We start from the raw sequence: 23,531 nt of genomic DNA, 5'->3' as shown, positions 1-23,531 counted from the left end.
TTTGCGTTATGTAAAAAAAAAAAACTCTTAGTATAATAAGTCATACTCCACACATTTATTAAATTTACCATATTTTACAAATATATATATATATATATATATATATATATGAATACTTACAAAAACTATATATAAACAATTATTGATATTGATATATATTTAAAAATATATTATACCATTAAAATCTATATAAAGGTATGCTTTAAAAATATTACTTTCATAAATATATGCACATTTGTGTACAATTTAAATATATAAATATATAATTTATATATTAATAGTAAACAATGTTTTAATTGCATTTTATGATTAATAATTTTTATTTTAAAAATGTTATCATCGTGAAAGAAAGAAGTCGCTAACATTACTTAAAAAAATTGTGAGTATTATACCGCAACAAAAAATTTGCCCATCTTAGTTTGTTCAGCTAATGAAAATGCCTTAATCATTTTGCTTCTAGACAAAAATAAAAGAAAATGTTACGATTATTCATTTCACCAAAATCTCCCACGTCTTAATATGTTTTTCGTTTTTTCATGTTATACCATTTCATGAAGATAAATCACAATACAAAGTTTAATAAAAATATTAAACTTCAAATTTTGAAGAAAAAAACATTTTAACAACAAAGTATGTGTCATCAACTGCAATGTTTTTTTTATTTATGAAAATTATTTATTTGGGGGGAAAAAAATTTAGGAAGTTATAAAAAAATCTATGAAACAATATAATATTTTAATGCAAGCACGTAGTTGATATCATAACAAACTAATATACTTTTGAAAATAATACTCGATTTTAAGATGAAGTAAAAAAGTGGATTAAATTAAATCATATAAAAAAGCAAATTAAATTAATAGCTTTTCTGGGAAAAACTAAATTCTGTTGATCAAAACAAGCTTGTAAAATTTTAGCTTCAATCTAAAAAAGAAATGAACAACCGTGGGAAGAAATTAACTATTATTTCTTGTACTTTCTATTTCTGGAATTTAATGGGAAGCGAACGAAACAATAATGGAAATGCAGAAAACAACAGTCCCGGGAAGTGCTTTAAGTAAAATGAATTGGGCTAACAAACCAGATCCTTACGAACTTCTTGGGTTAGGATACAAAAGGTAGAAAGCTGCTTTCTGCACCCCATGTGATTCTTAAAACAAATTGAATGGACAAAAAGCCCTTCGCTGTCCCTGGTAGGGAGTGACAGACAACTCCACTTCCTTCATATTGTTCCTGAGTTCAATTCTTATATATAAAAAAAGTCTAAATATCATATCATTTTCTACATATTTTCAACTCTTTTTCTTTCCTTTCATATTTTTTTTTTCTTTCACTTTCTGTCCTAAACTAAACACACCCATAGATTGAGTTAGATACATAAATTCATTAATTTATCTCGCTTACTCATTGACGTGAGGTTTATTTACTAGTTGTGAGTTAACTTTTTAACTTCTTTTTTTACTATTTTTGTTTTGTATGCAAGGGTGAAAGCAAAATTTGAACACAAAACTTCACAGAAATTGTAAAATTATTCAAACCTTCATCGCTAAACTGACCTTAATGGGTTGCTATTTTTATTTTTAATTCATATTCTCATTTCACACTGCCATGTTTTTAAAATCTGTAATTTTTCATATATTTTTCTATTTTGTATTATTTAAGCAAGTTAATTGGTTCACTAAGTTATCATAAAAGGGACAAGTTAGTTGACACTCTTATCTTACTTTCAAAAATTGATTAATACTCATCTCTTTTTTTTCTTTTTAAAGGGCTCACAATGGAACGGAATGGTCTACTTTGCCACCTCAAAAATATTTTATAAGAAAAATAGCTCTATTCTGTGCTAATATGATAAAATGTTGGTTATGTCAATTATGACTTTCTACGTTTCTCATCTCATTTACTTATTGTACTACGCTATAAGAAAACATATTACTAAATAACTTTCTACATGTTTAAAAAATTATGAGTCTTAATTACAAGTATGAGACTCGAGGGATGGTAAGTTGATGAAGAAAATATTAACAGCCAGTACTTTTTTTATTTGGCACCAGGAGAATCTCATTAAATATTTCTTTCAATTGATATATTTGATCAAATTGATGACACGTGATAAATTATGAAAAATGTCACACTAATCAACATAAACATTGTTAATGCAAAAAAAAATAGTCTAATAAAGACGCTCTAGGTGACTAAAGTAATTTTATTTAAAATGAACGACTAAACTGAGAAAAATTAAAATGAGACTAAATTCTATTTTATTCCATTTTCTATGTCTTACATTAAATTGATTTATTATTATATGCTTTAATAAAAAAACCATTAAACTACTGTTTAAGTTTTAAAAAAATATATAATTTTTTAAGTTTATAACCTGCATATCTATAATTCTATGTAGAGCTATCAAATTAGGTAAGTCCGTCTCACCTTGACTTGCTTACTTGCTGGATTAACCTAATTAGATTCACTGTTTGGCCAGTCTTAACAAAATTATAAAGATTTTTTTATTGCATTTCCTCATAAATTTTTATTATTTTGACAATTCAAATTCTAATGAAATCATTTTTTTAAAAGCCAAAAGGAATCATTGTAAGTCCAACAAATCAAATAATTCTATCACAAAATTATTTTATAATTACACATATAAGACAACCATTACTAGTGAGTAAGATAACAAATGATTCTATAACTAAAGGATTTCATGATCACAAAATGGTCTAAATATCCCTTATAAGTTATTGAATTTGACTTAAGAACTCATAAGACCCAGCCAATTGTGAACTAGTTACTTTATGAATTCAAATTGCTAGTAGAACCATTATTGAACCAACTAAAATTAGTTTTTATATATATATATATATATATATATATATATAGAGAGAGAGAGAGAGAGAGAGAGAGAGAGAGAGAGAGAGAGAGAGAGAGAGAGAGAGAGAGAGAGAGAGAGAGAGAGAGAGAGAGAGAGAGAGAGAGAGAGAGAGAGAGAGAGAGAGAGAGAGGAAGTTATTTATATGAGAGTAAGATGATTAAATATGAATTGTATAATCAAACGTGAATGATTAAAATTTAATGTCATGTGATGTTTTGACATTAAATCTCATCCCTACATTTATGGTTATATAGTCCAAATTTAATCTTGTCACTCTTATATAAAATATTTCCTCTCATGAAATATGTCCTCGTATACAAGACCTATCATATGAGAAAAAAATATTTTATATGAGAGTGGAAGAAAACAGAGAGATGACATATCATTTGAGAAGAAGTTATTTATATGAGAGTAAGATGAATGATTAAGATTTAATGTCATGTGATGTTTTGACATTAAATCCCAACCCTTCATTTATGGTTATACAATCCAGATTTAATCTTCTCCCTCTTATATAAAATATTTACTCTCATAAAATATGTCCTCATATAAAAGACATATCATATGAAAGGAAACTATTTTATAAAAGAGTGAGAGAAAACTATATATATGATGTATCATATGAAAATGGTCATATTATATGAAATAAAGAATCATCAATCTCAATTATTAGATTAAAATGAAAAGTCAAGATTAAAATATTTTGAATTTAAATTAAAACTTTATTTAACTATAAAATCTCTAAAAGATTTATCAAAAATCAAATATGTTAAATATTTAATTTATGTCCTTCATTGAAAAAATTAATTTGTCAAGATTACCACCACAATTGTCACCAGCATCGTAATCACCACTAACTTGGGTTTGGTGGTGACAACCACAATCATATTGGTAGAGACAATAATGATCATGATGATGATAATAGTGATGATAGTGCGGTCATGATAGTAGTTATGGTGACAACCATAATAACTATGACAAAAATGATTATGATAGTGAGATAATATGTTAGTGATAAATTTGAAATATTTTAGGATAACATAGATTACATATTTAAGATATTTAATTTTTGATAAATTTATAATTAAATAAAATTTTAATTTAAACTTAAAATAATTTAATCTTAATTTTTTACTAACGATTAATATTAATTATTCTTATCCTTGCATAAAATAATCATTCTCTTATGATACACTATATATATATATATATATATATATATATATATATATATATATATATATAATTAAAATATAAAATTTATAAATTTATTGATCATACAAGTCAACTAATTATTCACTTAATTGATCCTTTGGTCCAATATTTCAGTATGTGGATCAAGTGAGTTACCGACCCGAGTCTCATAATTATGGTTTTGACGACTCTAATTTTATGTTGTACATGAAATTTGGTTACCAAATGAGGTGGGCAATGTGAATGGGATCCAACATATGAGTTGGAGAAACACATGTGGAAGCGTGTGGACGGTGCATTGAATCTGGTTGGTATGGGACACTTCATTCATGCTGCATCTAACATGTGTTAGAAACTACAAACCCAAACATTGAAGGGCGACAAAGATTCACAACCACGTGGCTCCACATTCACCAAACCTATCAAATCAATGCCCCCCACAGGTAACTTCGCTTGACCAATTTAGTTTGTGTACTGTTGTTGGATTATAATAAAATGAAAAATAAATGTTTTTATATTTTCGGTTAAATTTTATTTTAATATAATAAAATGAAAAATAAATGTTTTTATATTTTCGGTTAAATTTGATTTTAATTCTTGTATCTTAAATTGATGAAATAGTCTTTTAATTTTTTTAAAATGTATGAATTTTTGTTCCTTTAATATATTATTTTGCAACCAACAAAGTTAGTAAAGAGTCAAAATTTATTTAATTTTAAAAGTCATATTTAATTTCTTTTTGAGTAGAGAAACAATCACTTATCATGAATGAGAAGAATTCTTTATTTAATAAATTGACAAACACTCATATTCTTTTGATCTTGGACAAAATAAAAATAAATAAGGAGGAACAAAAATATATATTCTTAAAAATTAATTCTATTTAGAAATTATACTTGTATAACAACTTGTACAATAAATTTTATAATAAAGAGAAAGAAAATGAAAAAAGTGACAAAAAAATTAAAATGTAATAAATAATATGATAGAAAAACAGACACATAAAATAATATTATATAAATTATTATAAGAATTATTATACATATATCATATCTTAATTCTCTTTAACATCATATTTTAAGTTTTATGAACCATAAAATCATTTTTGAGAGGGAAATTATTGTTAACAAAATTTCTTGAAAGAAAACTAAAATTTATTACTGACTTACTTTCAAAATAAAAATTCAGAGATAAATCATGTCCTTCAAACTCAATTTTAGTAAAAAAAAATCAATTTTATTTAAAATAATTTCAAAACGTGTGTGAAAATCTAAACAGATTCCATTGTCAATTAGAATCCTTCACTTTTTTTTCGTTTTTTCTGTTGGACAAATTTAGACCTCAAAAAATTGTAAGGTTAAGATTCATTCACACCCTTCAAAAATCTGACCCTCTATAGTTTCCTAGTTTACTTTTCCTTGCACCCAAAAGCCTCCTCCTCCTTCTCTTGTTCAACCTTCCCACAAACACTGCATGCGTCTTTGACCACAACTGCTTCTTCAATTTCCAATCTTTTTGGACACCCTCTATTGCTCTTCCTCCCTTGGTGTAGTTTGTGTAAAAGGGTATCTCTATTTATAGAGTTTCCATTGTCTCTGGAGGCAATTTTCGACCTTAGGTGTGTTTTGGAGAGTTTTTTTTTTTTTTTGTGTTGTTTAGTTGTTGAGGTTGGTTGGTTTGTGAGAGAGAGAATGGTGGGTGCTCTATCTGTTGTGGGATCATCAGTAATGGACTCTCACACTGGCCCTTGTTTGTGTGTGGATGCTCTCCCAACAACAACTAGTGTCAATCTCAAGAGTGGTGGAGATGTTGTTTTGTGCAAGAATTTGATGGGAAGGAAGCATAATTTGGTGAAGCATGGTGGTGGTGGTGGAACTACAATGAAGTTGAGCAGTTCATTTGTTGATCCTGGAAGAGAGTGGAGGCTCTTTGTTAGCAAAAGTTGCAAGAGGCAGCGCAAGGATAGGAGAGTGACCATTGTCAATGAGCTTGGAGGACAATATGAAGACACTTTTGAAGATGTTAAAACGGTAACATGCATGTTTAATATCTTGTGGTTGGAAAGTTGTGATTATAAAAAAAGAACAACAAAAACACTCAGATCCGATGTTTAGTGCATGTCTGGATTAAAGTTTGTAAACTTAAAGTTTGAATGAATTTCTTTTTACAGTTTGCGAAAGTAATCCTTCTTTTTCTTTCATTTCAATGTTTCAAGAAAAAAATTGTGATGAAACTCAGTTTATAATCAGATTTAACTGAAAATCACACTCAAGAGACTTTCTTTAGCTTTACTTTTTGAATGGACGTTAGAGGCCTCCCAACCGAAAACCAAACATAGCCTTAATAATACCTTTTTATTTATTTGGTTTTAGTTTTATTATTATAATAACTCAGTTTTTCCCTTAGCATTGCTTTGTTTTACCCTTTTTAAGGAGTTTGTGCTTCGTAACATATTCTAATTTCTGAGACATTTAAGCAGAGCTTTAGAAGATTGTATCATTATGGCAAAGATGTCATTTGTTAGATAATTGTAAGTCAGCTTGCAATAGGAGTCCTCGGAAGCTCTAAAGTTATTAACCCTCTACACAATTTTACTATGAGTTTCTTTCCTTTTCTTGCTTACATCAAATGGTATCATGCAAAATTATTTATATCATTATGAAATATGTTAAGAAGGAGCAACAGGCTCCTGAAATAGTAGTATAGATATATAATAGTACTAACAAAGATTTCAAATTGTATGTGAATTGAGAAATGTGACAGTATTCTTCCGTTTTTCTTCAATTTCAATTTTAACACGTACTAATGTGCTTAATTTTCTCAAAATGCTGCTTTGAAATTCTCTCCATTACAAACATGAGAGTTTCCTTTTAAGTATTCTCAGTAATGTTGACATTAGCTACTACAACAATTTCCTAGCTAGCTAGTCAATAAATGATCATTTGTAACAGAGCAAATATCAAATGAACAAATCATGCAAGTAGTACTAAAAATAATCATTACAAAACCAGCTTGCAGCATTCTTAAATAAGAGGAATATCATTTTCATACATTATGAGTCTTTTGTAATAAATGAGAATATGGATTTTTTTTACATATCTGCAACTAATAATCACCAATCTGTCTGCTATAATTCAAATGCACTAAGTGTTGTAGGCAATCTAACTGATCTCATCTTTGGAAACAGCAAATGCTCAACTATTTCACATACAAGGCTGTGAGGACTGTTCTTCATCAGTTGTATGAGATGAATCCACCTAAATACACGTGGTTCTATAAGTAAGTGAAGTCTCTATTAAGTCTCAGGTGTATGGGTGCAATCTAACTGTTCTTCATCAGTTGTATGAGATGAATCCATGAATGTGGTGTTTTCTATTAAGTCTCAGGTTTAGAGTGCATTTGGTTTTGTTTTCATTTTTATTTAGTATGTTTTCACTTACCCAAAATCACCTTTTTTTTACAAGATGTTGTGAACCAAGTGGTGAAAACAATATTTTTTTCTTTATTTCCTTTGGAAATTCTTCAAAACATGAAATAGAATAAAACAATGTGAATTTTTTCAATTTAGTAAAAACATGTCAACTGAAAACAAAAACCAAACCAAATGCACCCTGAATATGTTATGCATATAACTTGAGTTCATTGAATATTTCTCTCTCTCTAAATTTGCCAGTAATTAGCTATTGTTGAGGAGATTCGAGCAATTTTAAATAGTTCAGTATGATGATTAAACTAGAATCTGGTGATTCAATATCTATCTCATCATTATTTAGATAATTGTTTGTTGTGTTTTTCTTTCTTGGTAGTTTTGTTGCATCAAACAAACCAGCAGATGGGAAACGTTTTATTCGATCCCTTGGGAAGGTAGTCTTTTGTTCCCTAGTTAGTTATTTCATTTGTTGAAAAATTTCAGTAAAGATATAAGGTATGTTATTGTGGCTTCTGTAAACAAATTACTACACTCAATTTCAAATGCGTTTTCTCTTTTATCCATTTATACATGGCACATCCATTGATCTTCAATCCATTTGTGTATATAAATTGGCCATATCACTAGTGATTGTGGGATTTTCAACAATTTAGGTTGCAAACATTGCTTTTATTATCTATTATTAACAGATGGAGGTTCAGAGTTGTTATTACAAGCTACTTCTGTTCATTTTTTGCTTATACCAAATTTTAAGAACTGTCAAACTGCCATACAATGTTTTTTCAACACACATACTGATTTGAACACGTTCATCCTTAATTATAAGCATGCTATGGTCTTTTCTCAATCTTCAATCATATAAATGCATGCCATAAATCATAATATGCTATGCAGTCTTGTTCTATGCCTCTCATGTCTCTGACTTTCATGTCTACATTTAATGCCTTTACACAATTACACTAGATTTTATTCACATAATTTTCAAGTCAATGATTTCATATATATCTCCTCTCTTCCAATTGATAGGAGCAACAAGAGCTTGCTGAAAGAGTGATGGTAACTCGACTTCACCTTTATGGTAAATGGGTCAAGGTAATAGAATTCAATAACCCTCTCTGACATCCTAAACATGTAAAATATTTTGTGAAGACTAAGAGTGATGTACTTAACTTTATAAACATTCTCCATCTCTATCATTTTGTGCAGAAATGTAACCATGCTGAGATATATCAAGAAATCTCTGATGAAAACTTGGAGTTAATGAGGGAACGGCTCATGGAGACAGTAATATGGCCCACAGATGACACAAACACAGAAAAGATTGGTTGATAATTCATCTCAAATTTTTACTTTGTCTTCCAACCTCTTCCTAGTCTAGGTATATTTTTTGTTTCAATATCAATCTGTTTTGTTTCCAAAATTGTCATTTGTGTCATTTTCCTTTAATAGGATTCTCAGTTTTATGTTATGTAAATTATGTATATATATGTACCTTGTTAAATACACAATCCATTATGTATCGCTAGTTTCAGATGAATTTTAGGCCAATTTTAACCTACTCATTTTTACCTATCTCACTACAAGCACCTCAAAAGAACATATTCTCTTCATCTCAATACCTTTATTTGGGTTCTTAATTGGATCCCACCCAAAAACCCATCTTTACATTTTGTAATACAATTTACCAAAGTTTAATTTTTCCAACAATTACATGTACTGTCCATTTAGTTTAAATTTTTTTAATGATAAAACGTTAGTTTGACCTGGAGTTTAGCATGGGTGCTTAATTTAAGAAATGAAAAGAGAATTTATTCTTTTGTATCGTGGGTCCAAAAACAGCACCTCACTCAAATATTGTGTAAAAAATTGATGACAAAGATGATCTTATCTCTTCTAATCTAAAAGTGAGACTCACAAAAATTGATAATTTTTAACAAATTTTACTAATCACAATGAATATGTTAACATTAAGGAAAGCTAACGACACTCCTCTTTCTAATACTCTTCCATTCTCTATGATTAGTTGAAATTTTTTAGAAAGAATATTGTTAAAAAGAGAATATCCCTAACATTCGTGTTTTGCCATTCAAAAACTAAATATCATTTTAAAATTACATACCACGAAAAAAGAAGAAATATAACAAATTTCATGTTTCCCTATCGATTCAATTTCCCATATATGCCAATAAAATAGCCGTGGTTTGTATGTATAGTTGTATACCATTACCTTTTTAAATATTTATTTTCTGAAATGGATTTTTGGGGAGATATTGCAACCTCAAAATTAGTATGGCAATCAGAACTGGTCTTTTCGTTCAATATGTCCTAAAAAAAAGGATATTGATTTGCGCCAGCCAGGAAAACACTGCCACAGATTAATATAAGGTCCTAAAGTTGAATCCTACCCATACCCGCAGCGTCAATTGTGGACTAAATTTTTTAAGTTTCTCAGATGAAACTATCTCCGATCTTTTTTAATAAACACTCGATGCAAATTGAATTTGCTTTTTCCATGACATCCCAATCCAAACCAAGTAACCAACATCACCATAAACGGTGGCGTCAAACATTCTATCACTGATGGACCAAAAAAATATTTATATCATAGTAATTATTTGTAACATATGGAAAATGAGATAGTATCATTTTTATACTCCTTTGTAATTTATTTTCCCCTCTAAAAAAATGAGTTTATTTATTTATTTTCCAATTCAGTCCGTTTCAATGGATTGAGCACAAACTTCGATCATAAAAAGAAACTCAAGCAATCAAAAAAGAAAAAAGAACGAAAAGAAACTCAAAATACAACCCATTTTACGTTTTACATAGACAACAATTCCAGGAAGCTAAATTTGGGTATTAAGAGACTAAAGAGTCCTATCAATCTGCTATTAAAATAAAACACAGTCCTATCAGTATGTATGCTATTGGGACAACATCAATACGACGGAAGAAAATGATTAATGAACAAAAGTTGCTTATTCTGCCTTTTTTGGAAGTGGCTGAAATGAGGCTTCATTCTCAAAGTCAATGGTCAATTTGTTATCTACATCTGCACATGTCATGTGCTTGCAGCTGAACAAAATATGCTCAACACAACATAATTGCGAAATATTTTCAAGCTTTTTGAGACGTAAAAAAGTTCTAAGAGAGATTGGAAAGGGTGGGGTGGGGGCCCTGTTTTCTAAGTTCAAGAGCAGAATGCAAAAAGTAAAAAAAAAAAAAAAAACTTACCATTCATGACTTGTCCCTGCACCCTCACCAAATATAGCCACTGCCTCCCTGATCACCATCATTGCCATGATCACCCCCCCATAAATATTTATGAACTTTTCTTTCTAAATTGAGAAAACGCTTTGAAAATAAGATTAAGCTTCCTTAATTGTTCTTATGCAAAGTATTGGCATATAACATTCATGAGAAACATTGTCGAAACTAAGTGAGCTACAAGCTTTACTAACCGCAGATCAAGTAATTCATAAACTAGAATATAAAAAATGAAAACTACAAGGCATGCATCAATGCCAGAGTCAGAAACACAGACAATTCTGCTATTTGTCAATATAACCAAAATTAAATTGAAACTCAATTCTAAAATTGACGTTTACTACTCATATCTTACAACACTAAAGCCTGTAAATCTACTATGAGTCTATGATCATCTGATTTACATAAAGTAATACATATTGTACACGAGTAAGAAAAATGATATTTTGAGGGTAACCTGGCCAAGAGTGCTTTACAGAACCAAAAAGCTCTCACGCTGCTCTGACTGGTTAAAAGAAAGAGTAAACCCCTACATTGGTTCTCAAAAAGCTCTCTAAAGATTATTGTCACCGAAATAATCTATTCAAAAATCTAAAACAATCACCAAATTCGCCTTTTTTGTATCACCATTTGTCATGTGGTGACATTTTAGATCATTTGAGGGAATATATGGACAAAAATCTTTGGAGGGCTTATGAGGTCAAACTGGAATCGATGGAAGACAAACTTAGGAGTTTACTCAAAGATAAACTAAAGTAAATTGATACACCTGCAAAGGAAACAAAAAAAAAAAAAAACAGCAAATTGATACATTAGAACAGCAATACCATTTAGTCAGGAAACTTCAGGGGAAACACATAGAATATAGGTAAACTAGTACCAGGTATGGCAAACAATGCTAGGTGAAAGGAAAAAAAAAGCATTAAAGAATATCTATTGAAACATACCATATTGAAAGCTGATGCAGAAGGCAGGAGACACATTGTATACAAAAAGAGTGAACACAAGAAAATAAATTCTATCAACATCCCTTATCTTGAGACTTTGTCTGTAGCCAAAGGACTTGGAACAGAAAACTTTATTGCATTTAACTATCACCAAAAGTAAGAATCTGCCCAAGTGCAAGTCTCGCACGAAGCTGCATCAATAGAAGAACATTTACAAACAAACTAACGGAACATAAAAGATTAAGGATAAAAATTAAAGGACCTTCACATCCATGCAAGAATCATTGACCATCTTCTTTATTCGAGAAACAATGCCAAAACTACGCAGATTTACAATCCGACCAAATGCACCAGGATTAGCTGGAAAAGTGAGGTTTACTACAACCCAAACTGCAGCTGTGCGTAAGCGACTGTCATGACTCTGCAAAAATTGCTCGAAGAAAGAGTGAGAGACATTCTCATCTTGAGGGAAGAGTAGCTGCATTACTGCTTCCTTATGAAATTCATTGCCACTTGCAATATTGCTGAGAACATACATCCCCTGCATGGAAAATAAAACCAAAAGACATAATAAATAAACAACTCAGAATGATATTTGAAAAGTTCGGAAATCTATATCATCATTATTTACAAAAATAATTAATTCCAAGTTCCAACCTGTATCCCAATTTCAATCTTTGTAGATTTTTTTAATTGTCTTCCAACAGCATCTAGTATGATACCATCTTCAGCAAAAGCATGTTCAACTGAGTACACACATCCATCAACAAAATTGCGAACTAGGGCCAGAGCTTGTTCTTGAACAGAAGGTTCAGGATCTGCAGAGTATACACAATCAAGAGCAACTTATTTGCAAATAGGTATCAATAAAACAGAAAATCTGAAGTGTCAATAAATACCACAGATAAGGCTAGCCATTGAAGACGCTGTTAACTCCACGAAAATTCCTTCCTTGCATATCTTATCTGCAAGGAATACCATGTTCCTCAAGGCCCATACAGCATTTAACCTTAAAGACGAATCCATTGACTTCGTCAATTGCACAAGCTCTTTAATGCCCCCACACTCTATGAATGTTGATTTATGTGGCATAAAGTCAACCACTATATTGCTGATGGCACCAAGGGCTGCAACCTGGAAAATAAAACAGAAAAAGGTCTGCCTTCTAAACTTCAAGAAAATTTATGAGGCCACATCTGTTTAATTACAATTAATCAATATAATATTTTCCCAACAAAAAAGTCTTAGGGAGAAGTGGTCATTGTGATTATGACTTGAGTCTAATTAATGCCAAGCTTCAAATTATGATTAATAATATGATAACATATACTATTGCCCTTGTGATAACCTCATATCATTCAATCGCAACATACGATATGGGTGAAATAACAGGTAAGCTTATAATAGTGATCAACAATAGGATAACATATTATCCCTTTGAGATAACCTCATTTAATGTGAGATAGAACAATTTCAGTGCTAAATCATTTGAATTTGTCCATCAATATGCAGTGCTTCTTGTAACAACCTTTTTTTATGTATGGGACAACATAAATGTTACAAATTTAGATCAATACAGAATAGCATCAGAATTATCATCACAATAGTATACACATAGTCACATAAATTTATGCAAGGAACAGATAATTCAATATCTTTTTTTTTCTCTGTACCCCTCAATTTCTAAAGTTTGGAAGCCCATCCTTTAGTGTGATAGCATGTTCCATTTCCAAACCTAGAAACTACTCAATTTAACATAATCAGAAAAGTAAAAATTATAGATACAATTGAAATACCTGGACAGAAGTAGAAAGATCAGAGAGAAGCTGAACCAGAGGACAAACAACCCTTTCATTCATAAAACGACCTGCACTCAAATTCTGAACAGAGTTTTATGAGAATTAAATTGTACATAGCAATAGTATAAAACACTTCAAGTGCCAGATGTCATCTCATGTTACAGACCTTGATTGAGCGAGAGACACTTCTTAAGCAAATGCAAGCTGCAGTGCGAACACTGGCATCCTCATGAGTTAAGGCATCAACTACTAGGTTTAAGACCTGTAACACAAAAGTGTATTAGAAGTTGAAAGTGGACTGGGGATCTGAAAACATAGTTTACTGGTGCAAGCCTTATTATAACTTTATCCATACATAGTTTATTGGTGCAAGCCTTATTATAACTTCATCCATTGTGAGATTGAGAAGAAACACCAGAATTGGCTCTGGTCATCTATCAGGAAGAAATACGGCTTAGCACTGATTCAAACATGTTCATAATTGGGAACATAGGGTGGTATAAAACATTATGTCAACAACAACAAATGTCCAAATTCATTAACACCTATAAATAATTAAAGTGAGCACCACAACACTTTGTCAACAGTCCATTTATAGGGGTGCAAAAATTTCAATCTTTATGCTAGACTTTGGGATATGGCTTTGTTGTTGTAGTTGTATGGCAGACTTTGGGATACAATATTACAATGTAACAATTAGTTATTGAGTTGCAACTTGTAAGGTAATCAATCAACTTAATGGTACATAAAATAAAAATGATATCCCTAATAATTGTTTCTGCTGAAATACTTTTACATCTGAAAATATCAGCAAAAGTAGATTTACATGTAAAATCCCATACACAGCCAGAGCAAATGTTGTTGCTAGTAAGAAAATAATATGATCTAAATAAATTAAAAAATTATCAGTTAAACTAATATTGTTTTAGAAAACAAATGCAATGCATAAAGACATGCAAGAAACTGCATGCAAACACACAGTTACCTAGACAAAACGAAAAAAATAGATATGTTTCTAACCTGTGCTACAATCTCATACTCCAAAGTGAAAAGATGCCACAAGAAAAGGAGAGCACAGAAAAAATATGGAAAAGGTTACTAGCAAACTTTCAGGATTCTTAATTTACATCCTGCCCCATTATCTATTACATTTCTCCAATCATACACCTGTTACCTACATCCTTGCATGCACCCTCACCTATGGTGTTATAAAAATGGTAAGAAGTTAAGAACCCACAACTCTAAACATAATGAATGACTATAAAAATGGCTGAGTGCAGCTTTTTCTTTATAACTTTCATGTCTCAATTTTGCAGCAAAGATAATCATGCATGTGTTCATAAAACAAAAACATGGACACAAGCAACAGACCTGCAATGAAAGAAAACTAGACCTGCAGCACTCCAATTTTGAGCAAAGATCAGCCAAGGCCAGAAATACCCCTTCAAGCCGTTTAGGTTGTACAGGATGCTTTTGCAAGAGACAGTTGAACTTATTAATAGCATTTGCCTCAAAAGCTAACTTCTGCAAATCTTCCTTCTCTGCAATTAAACTTGAGAAAGCAAAAGAAGCTTCATCTCCAACTTGACCAGAATCATCAAGGAGCTCAAGCAAAATGTATACCAATTTGGTTTTGATTCCTATATCTTGGAGATAGCATGTCGAAGAATTCTTCACAGAAATCAAGCACAAGCAGGCTAGTAACCTTGTTCGAGGATATCTGTCTTTAGTTAATTCAGCTACAGAATGTAAAGCTCTTCCACCATGAAGTTCCACAAATTCAGAGACGGCCGCTGGGTTGTCTCTAATAATTGCAGCTAAGGACTCTAGACTAGCATCTCGCTGACTTAGAGAACTGTCAAGAAGGCTAGTAAGTTTCTCTAAAACACCGGCATGGCATAATATAGTTTGTTCCCCAATTGTCTTGCAAGAATGAATAACAATGCCTGCACCTAGCCCAGTAAGATTTTCATTCTCACTTTCCAATAATGAAAGAAGAAATTGCATGGTTTCCTCTTGAAAAAAATCATACTTTGGAGCTAGTGTTGATTGATAAATCATTCGTAAAGAACGAGCAGCAGCATCCACAACCTGATAAAGAGAGAACAGGCAATTAAATAGCATTAAAAAGGAGAAAAATAATAAATAACGAACTAATGAAGTCAACATTTCTTATTTATATCTTTCCAACAAAGTACTGCCATAGTGCCATTACTCTACTGCTTCAGTTTTTGCTCCTTTTCCATTACCACGCCACATTTCCCTAATCCTAAGTCTCAATCACTGAGAAAGAAATGTAAAAATTCTTCTCAGTGACATGACCACACGAGTAACTAGTATACCAAACACCAATAAGCATTCTAACCACAGACAAGATAGAATACATCAATAACTCGTCACTAAACAAAAAACACTGAATAATTCAAAGACTACATCCTTCTTTACAATTCAGTAGGAGGAAAAATAAATAAATAAATACATAAAATTTTCCAACATTTATAGCAGTGAACAAGAACTGAGAAGCATAAATCATATTAACAAAACCATAATTAAACTCCAGAAAAGGTAATTGAATTCCAAAGAAGCACTTGGCAGAGCGATTAACTATTTTGAAACGAAACAAAAATCGTAACAGTTAGAGTTATAATTTTTAGTTTCATTGCATTACGACGAAGAAAACCTAACAAATCATGAATCAATAGCACCGATCACAGCATGAGTCAATTTTCCGATAAACCAAACATTAAAAAGTTATAAAAAAACGGTTGCAAACAATTGAACATTTGAATTCACCTTCTCGTCATGAGCGGAGAGGAGTCCGATCAAACGAGGAAAAGCTCCGGCGTCGAGGACGGCTCGGACGCCGTCGTCGACGCCGCAGGCGAAGCTGCCGAGCGCGGCGGCCGACTGGACAATGAGGTTGGGGTCGGAGTCGGCGAGTGCGGCGGCGACGGCGGGGACGGCGCCGAGCTTGATGTAGGAATGCTTCTTCGTTCGGTTTCCGATGATGTGGTTCTTCACCTCGCGGATGGCTTTGAATTTCACCGCGCAATCGGAGGAGGCGAGGCGGTCCAGGATTGGATCGGAGGATGCGGACGGTGTTGGCATGGCGGCGGAGGTTGTCGACGACGGCGATGACGGTGGCGGAAGCTCGTGCAAGGTGGAGGAGATGCTAACTTACGAAACGATGGAAGAGAGAAGAGAAACGAGCCAGAAAAGAACAGCTTTTCTATTTTTTCTTTTATTTTCTAATTTTGTTTTTTTTGTTATATAATTATATATTATTATTATTAGGTTAGTCCATAGTTTCACCAGTTTAAATTACTCCGTTAGGCCATAATGTTTCAAGGTTGTTATTTTTTTAGTTCTTATAGGAATTAAAAAAAATTAAAATATAAATTATATGAATTAAAAAAAATTATTTTTAAAATTATAAATACTAAAAGAGAATTAAAATGTAAATTATAGGAATTAAAAAAATTATTTTCAAAATATAAGAATAAAAAGATGAGAATCGTGAAATTATATAGACCAAAAATTAATTTAATCTTATTATTACTTCATATATTAATATATGGCCAGTTTCAAAGTGAGATTTATTATTAGATGAAAATAACTAGGACATTTGTCCATTATATAATTCAAATTAATTGAAAGGAGAAATGGATTACGCTGAGATTCAATATTTTACTTTTTTTTTTTTAAGTTTGATTAATAGTTTATCTCTAACATTAATTCACTTGTGGAGATGACATGATTATTTTTCTTAAGTTTTAAGAAGAAATTCATGTTATAAGATTTTTAACCTTAAATGTTCAAAGATTGATTTGTTACATCAAAATCTAATTCGAATTGCATATAAAAATGATAATCCAGTTAATTTTATAGTCCTAATTGTAAACTCGTTTTTTAATTACTTATATGCACCTTGATATGATGCTTTGATTTTTAAGTTGTTTAAGGAAGAACATTGGATTCCATGTTATAAGAGACATGTTCACCAAAATATGAAAACTTGTTTCAAGTTTTGACATCTTTTAAACCTAGAATTGAATCTTTTTTTACTATGATAAAATTATTTAGTTTCCCTTACTACAACTTTAGGGAAGCTTATCAAAGTCAATAGCAATACAAAAGATGTCTATAGGGATTGGTTCGTTGTGTTTTGTGTCAAAATTGATTTGACTAAACCTATTGGTAGAGTTCAGCTTAAAGATTTTTGGAATCATATAAAATATGAAGGTCTACACAGGATCTGTTCAATATATGGATGCTATGATCTTTTGTCTAGAGATTGTATGACTGAGATTAATGTCACAAACCATGATCCCAACGTGGTTGCAAATATCCCTAACCCTAGCATGATGGAAGCAACAATAGGTTCATGTAATGGAAGACCATAATCAAAGGAGACAATTACGAATGATACAAATAATAGTGCAACAAGAATTGGCGAGCCTTTGCATGGAAAATGGCTCATTGTTAGACGCAAGAATCATAACATATCCAATAAATGCAAAGAAAGCAAGCTAACCAAAGCCAAATTAATTTAGGCTTTTATTAGGAGAGAGAAAGATGCTGGCTTTAATGCCAATGATTATAGTCATGTCATGCCTTGGATTTTTTAAGTATGTGCACCAATAATTCCTACTACCTCTAACACACAAAATCAACCTATATTTCTTGCAAAAAGAAATGCCCATGCAAGGAGTTTGATAACCCTAGCCTTGCAACTCGTAAAAAATGCAATTGCAAAGCCTAAGATTGGACATAAGCAACCTTTAGTTAGAAACACCTTCAACACCCCACCTTTTGGACAACAACATGCCTTAATATTATCCCAATAACCCAAAGTTAATACACGTTCACCTTGATGATAATGACATGGAAGTTGTCCTTAACACACACAAACACCAGTAAAATGGTTCAAGCTTGGAACCTGCTCCAAATATTTCTTGCACTTGTCAATAGTCTTTCTCCTAGAATATTACTATGAATATGTTCCATGATTTTATCACTATCTCTTGGAATATTTAAGGGGCTATTGGTCATTCAACTAAAAGATTAAGAGTCATCATCCCTCCAATACATTAACACCGTAATATTATTCAGAAAAAGAATCATTATGGCTATATATCAAACGCTTCGAAAATCCACTCTTGATATTACGCAATGGCTTTGCTTCCAATCAAATCAAATGAAAGGGTGAAACACAAATTGCGAAAAAAGCATACTACGTCTATCACTTTGCGTTTACTTCAACATTTTCTTAATTGTTTAGTTTCTTTGCAATATGATATATCATTTCAGGTGCTTATGGTGCTTTTTCATTCCATCTGGTGGCCGAAACTTAAGAGTATAAAGTACATAACCCATGGTATTTTTTTAAAAGTTTTTTTTTTTAAATTTTAGTTCTCTGTTAATTTTTTATCAACGTTTTCCATCCCTTGAATTTATTTGTCTATTTTTATTCTCTTATTTATTTTTATTGCTCAAAATTAGTCTTTATTTTGTCATTTTTAATTTCTGATTTTTATATATTTTGAACTAATTTTGAACAATAAAAAATAAATAAAAGACTAGAGATAGACAAATAAAATTTAAAAGACTAAAAATACTCACCGAAAATTAATAAAGGGCTTAAAAATTATCAAAAAATTAAGATACTAAAAATTTAATTAACCGTTTTTTAAGACCACCGGTTTAAATTGTTTTTCATTCCATCCAATGACCGAAACATAAGAACATAAAACTGGCTAACTAACCCATGATATTTTTTTAAGACTACTGGTTTAAATACAATAATAATGACTAATTCGAGTCAAGATTAGATAAAGAGGACTGGCTTAGAAAAATAAGATAGTCATTTAGTTTTAAAGTTAAAATATAATTTAGTTTTCAAAGTAACAAAACAAACTATTTTGGTCTTTGAACTTGCATTTATATATCCTTTGATAACAAGTTTACCATAAATTATTTAATCTCTTAAAATTTAATTTATATATCCTTTGAACGTGCATTTATATAACCTTTGAAAACAACACAGGTAGTCACTCTTAAGTTAAAACCAAATTGTGTATGAACTCCTTATTGTTATCACGGTATAACTATAGACCTGAAATTCACAAAGACCTGAAATTCCCATTTAAGTTATCAAACGAGAAGTGCATTCCCACACAAGCCGCAACAAAGTTTTGGGGCATGGTATACTGCAAAGGGGTACTAGCACAGGTTTTTACAAGCCTTAAAACTATCATTTAACTAATCTCAAGACATTGTCAAAGATAAGAGCCTTTCTTTCTATCAAAAGCAGTGGCCATAATTTAGATGCAATTCTTTAAATATTTTGCATATTACTTTTCAATCAAAATTAGAATTTCATCTCAATAATATGACTGCCTATAGTAAACCACGTCTAATAAATTACTGTTAAAGCTACTCTCTATTGATGATTGTGCATCCATGATACAACAAAAAAAAACGAGGGAGGAAATGCTCAGTAATAGCATAAATTGGGTACAGCTTGCCATGTTCATAGTATATAAGTTGCACAGTCGTGCACAGTTCAACCGCGGGAAAGTCCTGGGGATCAATATCAAACACAATTGAAGTGCATTGACCAACCAGATCATGGAACAAATTGCTGCAACTTATAGAAAGACTAACCAGGAAATTACGAACTCTCTAACAGATGTTTGTAAATCTAAGAGACCATGGCATTGGTTTCATCTTCATCAGCTTCTCCTGTTTCATTGAACATGTACTGACTTTGGTACTCCATTAGGTACTGTGTTGATCTTTTGACATCCAAAAACAGATTGTAAACCCGATTTATATCATCCAACTCCACTGTCTTCCCCTTTCGCTTTTGGCATGCCAATGCAGCTGCTGTGATTAGATGAATAGCATATCTCAAAGATGTTTCTACACCTATTTTGGTTAACAAACACTTTGCACCTTCACTCATGTCTACGTCTTCCTCTTGGCATCTGATATCCAGAATCTTGCGAATTTCATCCTCTGTGTAAGGTTGGGTAGAGATGATGAGAAGTCGGTCAAGCAGATCAATGGGAATCCCATGTGGGGATTTGTAATTTGTTCCCCTGATAGTTGTGATGCCTCTGTTGGTAGCAACAACTAATATGGGAGCCATCTCATTCTCCAGAGCCCGATTAAGGAAAGAAAAGCACTCTATGTCAAGCATGTGCACCTCATCAATGAAAAGAACACCAGGCACAATCTCTGCCTTTCCTTCTTCTCTCCACTCTGCCACTTTGGTGTCAATTTGCTCTCTGACCTCAGCACGAATTTCACCCGTATCCCCTGTGAAAAGAGCCAGAAATCCCTGTGTTCTGAAATTAACATAACAGAATTAGATGATAGGAAGAACTAAAAATGCAACCTGTAAGGCAATTTATAAGGCTAATTAACAAGAGTATATATCCTTCTACAACAAAGGAGGTAAACAGCTAATAATGCCATACAGATAAGTTGGAAAACTTGATCAAAAGCTCCATATCTGTTCAGAATGTATTAAAAATTGGGGGGGGGGGGGGGGGGTGATGGCATTCCATCAAATCACTAACTGCAAAGCACACAACACTCATGAATCAAAGCTTTCACTGCCAATTTAAACAAAGATAGAATCTCAATCAACTGAATAAATAGAACAGTGCACTAATATGCTGCAACAAGGACCATAATGATCCCCACACAAAAAAATTGATCATTGCCCCCATGGACAAGTCTAAGTGCTAACTCCATTTCCACACCATGCACATCAGAAGCATCAATGCAAATCCCCATATTATTCTTGGGAAATTCAAATCCTACTCTAATAGCATACTGAATGGGGAATCAGAAACACACAACAGCTTTAGCATAGGCCTACCCACCAATTCAAGATTATAAGCACACAAATGTGTGTTAAGATTAACTAAGACCCTGTTTGGATAAACTTGTCCACAAGGGAAAAAAAAAAGAAGGTAAAATGAATTGAACTTCCCATAAGCTAAAATCAATTTAAGCACTTCAGCTTTTGAACAAATTAAATGACAGAACTTCTATAAAAGTTTCGTGCATGACTTGATTTTAGCTTATGAGAGAAGTTTAATTCATTGCACATTCTTATTTTCTTTTATAAGTACTTATGGAGAAGTTTATCCAAAGACATAGTGTAATAACAAGTTCTATGAATTCCCCAGCTCCACGAAGTAGCCACTGCTTAGATTATAACTAAATACTCAAACTATAATCAAGGTTTTAAAAAACTGCAGCTGTAATTTCAGCCACAATGTCAAGATCTATGGGCTCTAAGCATCACGTAATTTCCAACAATGTCAAGGATAATGATGAAAGTCATGAAACCAATAACCTCAATTTAAATATTTGGATAAACTTCTCCACAAGTACTTCTAATAGGGGAAAAAAAAGAAAAAAGAAAATAAGCTTCTCAATAAACTTAACTTATGCATAGGCTATTTTTAGATGTTTTCTCACATTGGCTTCTTCAAAATCTGATTTTTAGCATAAATAAACATAAACTAAGCTTATTTCATTTTCTATTTTTGTTCTCTTATAAGTACTTATAGAGAAGTTTATCTACACAAACCCTATAACTAATAATACCAAGTTAACTGAACAGTCTGAAAAATACGAAATTCTGAGAAACCTAAAGAAACAAAAAAGAAAGCTTTCGCAACCTGCTATTAATAACATCAATCTCATGAAGCGTAACGCAATGCACGACCTCCTTCCTCTTCTGCAACTCCCCATCGGGACACTGCACGAACTTCACCTGCGGCCCCATAGCGTCAAAGTCCCTCGACCGCGAAAACGATCGTCCGAGCTTCGTAATCTTCCCGGACGCCTTATCAATCGCAATAACATCGCCGCTGCTCACCTTCTCCTTCCCCAGCGCTTCAATCATCTTCGCGCCGAGGTCGTAAACCGTCTCCATCTCGGTCGACTTCAGCGTCAGCTTCCCGGTCTTCGCGGCGGCGCCAGCCACCGCGGGACGGTCGATTTGAACCTCGACGACTTCGCCCTCGATGACCTCGGTTTCTTCCTTGATGCGGACGCCGATGGCCTTGCGGAAGGCCTGGGTGAGGGCTTCGGTTTTCGACATCTCAAGGGAGAAGATTTCGCTGGCGGCGATCATGGCGAAGGGGGTTTCGAGGCCGAGGGACTTGGCCATGCCCATGGCGATGGCGGTCTTGCCGGTGCCGGGCTGGCCGGCCAGGAGGACTGCACGGCCGGCGATTTTGCCGTCTTTTATCATCTGGAGGATCACGCCGGCGGCCTTGCGGGCGGCGGTTTGCCCAACCATGCCGTCCGAGACGGCGCGCGGCTCCAGGGAGGAGTCCAGGCCAAGGCCGCGGATGTGGGAGTGCGCGCCCACGCGCTCTATGCGGGTCAGATCGCGGCTCTCAGAGAGTTTCAGCTCCGCCATTGTAGAAACAACGAAGACGGTGCGAGGGAGAAAGAGGGTTTCGGAGTTTGCTTAGGGTTTTTAGGGTTTGGTCTTTGGAGTGTGCTTGTGCTACTGTTACGTTACTGGTTGGACATATATAAACGTAACCTTTTTTTTTTTTTTTTTATAATAAGTGTTGTCATTGAAAAATAATTTGTAATTTATATTTCATCTGTCTCTAAAATATTATTTTGAAGTTTTTTTCTTTTTTGTAAGATTTTTTTCTAACTTTTTTTAATTTGTTATTTTTTTACTGAAATACTCTTATTTATTTTAACTCATAAATAATAAATGTTATGAATTGATTCTTTCTCTGTCACAAGGATGAGAGAGTTTGGTTTTAAAAATTAAAATTCTATTACTATTACTCTTTTTTCATACATTAATTATCTAGATGAAAAGTAGTTAACAAAAAGAAGTGATATATTTAGTTTTAATAACTTTAAGGATAATTTTAACAAATATATTATAATTACAGATAAATTTAATATTATTACCAAAATTAATTTTTTAATTAGTATGAATTAGTGAATTAGTGCCTTATATTTTGGGA

General features: G+C 32.4%; 3 protein-coding genes across 3 annotated transcripts; 1 reads left to right on the top strand and 2 right to left on the bottom strand.

Annotated features, from left to right (window-relative positions):
- Positions 1 to 5,368: 5,368 nt before the first annotated feature.
- Positions 5,369 to 9,070, top strand: LOC100786585 (uncharacterized). The gene is made up of 5 exons (NM_001254138.3): positions 5,369 to 6,093; positions 7,251 to 7,342; positions 7,870 to 7,927; positions 8,520 to 8,585; positions 8,700 to 9,070. The coding sequence occupies exons 1-5, from the start codon at positions 5,755 to 5,757 to the stop codon at positions 8,820 to 8,822; spliced, it is 678 nt and encodes a 225-aa protein (NP_001241067.1). The 5' UTR covers positions 5,369 to 5,754; the 3' UTR covers positions 8,823 to 9,070.
- Positions 9,071 to 10,960: 1,890 nt separating this feature from the next.
- LOC100801954 (armadillo repeat-containing protein 8) lies at positions 10,961 to 16,770 on the bottom strand. Its single transcript, XM_006586119.3, has 9 exons — positions 16,300 to 16,770; positions 14,878 to 15,597; positions 13,673 to 13,768; positions 13,504 to 13,587; positions 12,607 to 12,841; positions 12,365 to 12,525; positions 11,970 to 12,248; positions 11,708 to 11,898; positions 10,961 to 11,529 (listed from the first exon to the last, which is right to left on the bottom strand). The coding sequence occupies exons 1-8, from the start codon at positions 16,612 to 16,614 to the stop codon at positions 11,848 to 11,850; spliced, it is 1,941 nt and encodes a 646-aa protein (XP_006586182.1). The 5' UTR covers positions 16,615 to 16,770; the 3' UTR covers positions 10,961 to 11,529; positions 11,708 to 11,847.
- A 3,159-nt stretch (positions 16,771 to 19,929) lies between these two features.
- LOC100787131 (ruvB-like 2) lies at positions 19,930 to 23,175 on the bottom strand. The gene is made up of 2 exons (XM_014779459.3): positions 22,209 to 23,175; positions 19,930 to 20,858 (listed from the first exon to the last, which is right to left on the bottom strand). Exons 1-2 carry the CDS (start codon positions 22,955 to 22,957, stop codon positions 20,210 to 20,212), a joined length of 1,398 nt encoding a protein of 465 aa, XP_014634945.1. The 5' UTR covers positions 22,958 to 23,175; the 3' UTR covers positions 19,930 to 20,209.
- Positions 23,176 to 23,531: the final 356 nt, after the last annotated feature.

Source organism: Glycine max, chromosome 8, assembly GCF_000004515.6.
Source record: "Glycine max cultivar Williams 82 chromosome 8, Glycine_max_v4.0, whole genome shotgun sequence".
In the NCBI taxonomy this organism is placed as follows: domain Eukaryota; kingdom Viridiplantae; phylum Streptophyta; class Magnoliopsida; order Fabales; family Fabaceae; genus Glycine; species Glycine max.
The sequence above is the reverse complement of the archived record's forward strand: the minus strand, read 5'-3'. Positions and strand labels throughout refer to the sequence as shown.

Coding starts and splice junctions, on each gene's coding strand:
- LOC100786585 (NM_001254138.3), top strand. CDS start 5,755: ATGGTGGGTGCTCTATCTGTTGTGGGATCATCAGTAATGGACTCTCAC. Junction 6,094..7,250: donor CTTTTGAAGATGTTAAAACG/GTAACATGCATG, acceptor CTTTGGAAACAG/CAAATGCTCAACTATTTCAC. Junction 8,586..8,699: donor TTTATGGTAAATGGGTCAAG/GTAATAGAATTC, acceptor CATTTTGTGCAG/AAATGTAACCATGCTGAGAT.
- LOC100801954 (XM_006586119.3), bottom strand. CDS start 16,614: ATGCCAACACCGTCCGCATCCTCCGATCCAATCCTGGACCGCCTCGCC. Junction 13,769..14,877: donor CTAGTTTTCTTTCATTGCAG/GTCTGTTGCTTG, acceptor TTTGTGTTACAG/GTCTTAAACCTAGTAGTTGA. Junction 12,526..12,606: donor AATGGCTAGCCTTATCTGTG/GTATTTATTGAC, acceptor TATACTCTGCAG/ATCCTGAACCTTCTGTTCAA.
- LOC100787131 (XM_014779459.3), bottom strand. CDS start 22,957: ATGGCGGAGCTGAAACTCTCTGAGAGCCGCGATCTGACCCGCATAGAG. Junction 20,859..22,208: donor ATTGATGTTATTAATAGCAG/GTTGCGAAAGCT, acceptor TGTTAATTTCAG/AACACAGGGATTTCTGGCTC.